The sequence below is a fragment of the Scylla paramamosain genome, chromosome 4 (assembly GCF_035594125.1).
Source record: "Scylla paramamosain isolate STU-SP2022 chromosome 4, ASM3559412v1, whole genome shotgun sequence".
Taxonomy (NCBI): Eukaryota; Metazoa; Arthropoda; class Malacostraca; order Decapoda; family Portunidae; genus Scylla; species Scylla paramamosain.
In genome coordinates, this window is record NC_087154.1 from 4,722,501 (window position 1) to 4,726,817 (window position 4,317).

Genomic DNA, 4,317 nt, shown 5'->3' on the forward strand with positions numbered 1-4,317 from the left:
ACACAGCCAAAGGGGCAGGGTTCCATCCGTCGCTGCCGCCGTCGTGGGTGCCGCCGCCCCGCGGACCATCTCCTGAAGAAGCAGCCGGAAATGAGTGTGTGGCCGCAGCCTTGGTGCCGCGTGTCAACTGTTGCGGGAGTGACCAAGATGGCGGCGGTGATCGATGAGTGACGTCACGGCTGACGTCACACGGGGCGAGCAGAGGGCGCCAGTTGAAGCGGCACCGGCAGGAGAACAGGACCCGCTCGTCAGTCCTCCTCGGCCCTTCCCGCAGCACACAGCGTCACCACGGCCGTCGGTCCGCAGAGGAACGTGAACAGGCACGGCAGTACACCGAGCAGCGGCAGGTTGGCCGACGCAGCGGCACCATCGCCAGCAGGAGGGCCGGAGGGCAGCAGGAGAGGCAGCAGTAGCGGGGCAGCACGGCGCGCGGAAACGTTGGCGGGTGCAGGGCGGAGTGTGGGGGGCTGCGGGGGACGGGGGGCCGGGAGGTGGCGCTAGCATGGGCCTCCTCTTCCTCCTGCTGGCTCTCCACGCCCTCCTCCCGCCCGGCCTCGCTCTCTCCCACGTCTTTACCAACTCCTTCCTCGTCAAACTCCGGCCCGGGGTCGGCGGCCACCTAGCCAACGATGTGGCCGCCAGACACGGCTTCGAGAACCGCGGCCCGGTGAGTACTGACCTCAGCTCCACTCATGTCACAGGTTCCTGCCTGGCTAGGTAGGTCTTTGATAGTCCCAGGCCCCGGTCACCATCCAATGTCCTTCTTCGGGTGTAGGAGCACGTGTCAGCCGTGCAAACACGGCACAGCAGGTCGGCAGCGGCACGAGCCACTCATTGCAAACGGTGACACTGGCGGCACCGCGAGGCCCACAGCCTAATGATTCATTCACGCACTACTGCCGTTGTCCCGCCTCGCAGGTGCTGGTGCCCGGCCCGCCTGCCTCCCAGTGAGGCGTAGTGCTAACACTACTCTTTTTTGAGTGTGTGTGTGTGTGTGTGTGTGTGTGTGTGTGTGTGTGTGTGTGTGTGTGTGTGTGTGTGTGTGTGTGTGTGTGTGTGTGTGTGTGTGTGTGTGTGTGTGTGTGTGTGTGTGTGTGTGTGTGTGTGTGTGTGTGTGTGAGTGTGTGTGTGTGTGTGTGTGTGTGTGTGTGTGTGTGTGTGTACCCCTATAAAGGGATGATCGATACGCATAATGCATGGAATTAGGCTGCCGGAAGGTGTGTGGGTGTCGCGGTGCGTACGCTGCCTCGCTGGAAACACTCTTGGAGAGTAGCCAAGGATGCAAGGCGTATGGACCTGTGAATATATATATATATATATATATATATATAATATATATTATATATATTATATATATATATATATATATATATATATATATATATATATATATATGTGTGTGTGTGTGTGTGTGTGTGTGTGTGTGTGTGTGTGTGTGTGTGTGTGTGTGTGTGTGTGGTGTGCGTTCCTCTTTACGAGCGCTCCTCCAGACATGAACTCTGCCTTTATTTCGAAAATCAAACAAAAACTTTCCATCCCAACAAGTCACGTGGAAAAGAATCCTCCGTCAATTAAGTTTCAAATTACCGTCTTTCACTAATCATTAAAGGACTGTTATATTTTTCTTGCCGTCACCTGAAATTTTGGCTGCGGTGAATTTGAGAGCTCAGGACAGCTTAGGGAAGTTATAATGGTCTTCACGGAGTTGTGGAAGACAAGCGAGGAGCATTAGGGTGATGAACTAGCTGAGAGCGCCTCGGGGCGGTGCCAGGCACACACCAGGGCACGACACAACCAAACTGCCGTGGCTACGAGGTCAAGCGCACAGCTCGCAGGCCGCCCATCAGAGGCCTGCCGAAAGGCGGTGAAGGCCGCAGGCTAAGGGCCTGGTAAGAGCTTAAGTGAGATCGCGGCGGGGGGCGGTGCGGGGGCGGGGTGGAGCGGGATGGAAGCAAGGCGACGCCTCCCTGGGGGCTGGGAGTCGATAGCCGAGTTTCTTGATTGCTTAATGACGTGATGTGACTCCCCCAGGCACGCGTGTTTTATGGGAGGAGAGGGAAGAGTGGCGCTGAGAGATGATTTATGAGCGCCGCTGTCAGTGCCATCCCCCGCCTCTCCGCGGCCAGGCCATGAGATAACACACGGCACGGGGGATGCGAGCTATGGCCTTTATTACACGCCCATGTCAATCATAATTTTTCATTTCCAAGGCCTCGCCTGCCTAGATGCTTCCATTAAGAGGCAATCTAGGAGCGGGAGCAGCGGGAGGCTCGGAGGCAGAGGAGGAGGGGAGGAAAGCGGGAAGGACGACAAGAGGACTCAAAAAGGAAATAACACTGTTATCTCATTCTCGCAGCGAGGCTTTGGTCGCAAGAGTCTGAGAGGAGGCTCGCCGCTCAGCCTCTGCTTTACTCACTCCAGGCAGAGAGCCACTCATGACGCACTCCACTTTGCCAAGCATTCGTGAAATCCTTGCGGAGATTCACGCCACCTTAATGTCTCCTCACGCACTCCCAGACCAAGAAAGCATTGATTGACACCATATGGAGGATTTTCGGCCACGAGAAAAAAAAAACAAAACAGCCACGGATAAGTTTGTCACTTTATAACACAAACCCACAACCTCCGCCACACAACAGATGACCTGCAGTATAGCCAGTGCGCGGCGTGGCGTGCAGTAGTTAGCGTGATCGGCTCTGCACTGCCAGGAGCGTGCTTGGGATCCCTGGGGACGCGGGAAGCATTCAGGCAAGGCCCCCTTCAGGCTGTAGCTCTGTTCTTGCTACACCGAGCATGAGGTGGCGAGAGTTACAACCTTGTAGTTTACGGTGGGGCAAAAGTTGTGTGTGTGTGTGTGTGTGTGTGTGTGTGTGTGTGTGTGTGTGTGTGTGTGTGTGTGTGTGTGTGTGTGTGTGTGTGTGTGTGTGTGTGTATATAAGGACAAGCAATGTTCTGTTACTCTATAACTGTTCGGATGCACCACGTGAAAAAAAATAAATAAATAAATAAACAAAATAACAACCGCAATAAACTGACGCTTTGCACAAATTCTTGAGCTAAACACTTCTCAGGGAGTCTCAGTTTAAGGGTAAGTGAAGAACGAGCTATTAACCATTAGCCATACATCAGCGACACACACACACACACACACACACACACACACACACACACACACACACACACACACACACACACACACACACCCAAACTCATGTACGCCTCCCCAGCGTGGTCCTCCTCCCTCACACAAACTCAACAGCTACAGTTGGAGAGTGTGCAGAAAAGGGCGTGCAGGGTCATCCTTGGCCCTGCATACACCACCTATGAAGAAGCCCTGAACACCCTGAGCCTGTCCAGACTATCCACCAGGCACCGTGAGGCTCTGGAGAAGTTTGGAAGGGGACTTCTGAATCATCCACGTCTCAGAAACATGCTGCCGCCTGACGCGCCTCGCCCGGCCCGTGCCACCAGACACCGCAACAAGATAACGCCCCTAAAGGCGCCGCGTACGGACCGGTACAGACTCAGTGCGATTTCCCACCATGGTGCGAGCCATCAATCAATAGTCCCTTCTAGATTTGACTTACCTTTAGGATTAATGTCAAGTATTTCCCCACCCCCAATGTACATTTTCAGTTTGTTGACTGCCTAAAGAATAAACCGTTTATTATTATTATTATTATTATTATTACACATACACACACACACACACACACACACACACACACACACACCTCCCTTTAGCGTTGTTGTCTGGAAGGCTTTATTACTATTACCCTTCAATTTACTTAAGGGGGTAAACTATGAATAAATTACGAGGAAGACTCACCGTGAACGCCACCGCCACCAGCACGGGGCCGCTCATCAGAGGGGGAGGAGGTCACGAGGGGCACCGCATCGCCTCCCAGCCTCACCCCACTCCGTGTATTCCCGCGCTTCCCTCCTTCCACGTCCCGGTTTAGATTGTCACGCTCCATGAAGCCTGCAGGGAGACGAACAGAACAGCTATACCCTATACATATATGTCAGTGTATGCTGCAATAATATATATATATATATATATATATATATATATATATATATATATATATATATATATATATATATATATATATATATATATATATATATATATATATATAAATATATATATATATATATAGTTATATACGGTAATAAAGTTTCCCTGTGTGAATGAAGAGGTTTAGTGATGTTGTTATGGATTTGTAGCTGTATATAAGAGTATTAAATCTCTGGTTGAAGGAGGAGGAGGAGGAGGAGGAGGAGGAGGAGGAGGAGGAGGACAAGAACAAGAAG

At 52.0% G+C, this 4,317-nt stretch overlaps 1 protein-coding gene across 2 annotated transcripts in view; it reads right to left on the reverse strand.

Annotated features, from left to right (window-relative positions):
- The window catches only part of LOC135099089 (gamma-glutamyl hydrolase-like), a 38,812-nt gene extending 34,820 nt beyond the window's left edge, over positions 1 to 3,992 (reverse strand). For both annotated transcript variants that reach the window (XM_064001503.1, XM_064001496.1), the window contains exon 1: positions 3,830 to 3,992. In XM_064001503.1, the coding sequence (XP_063857573.1) occupies positions 3,830 to 3,977 (148 nt within the window). In that variant the 5' untranslated portion in view covers positions 3,978 to 3,992. The remainder of the gene's footprint in view (positions 1 to 3,829) is intronic.
- Between the last annotated feature and the right edge of the window lie 325 nt (positions 3,993 to 4,317).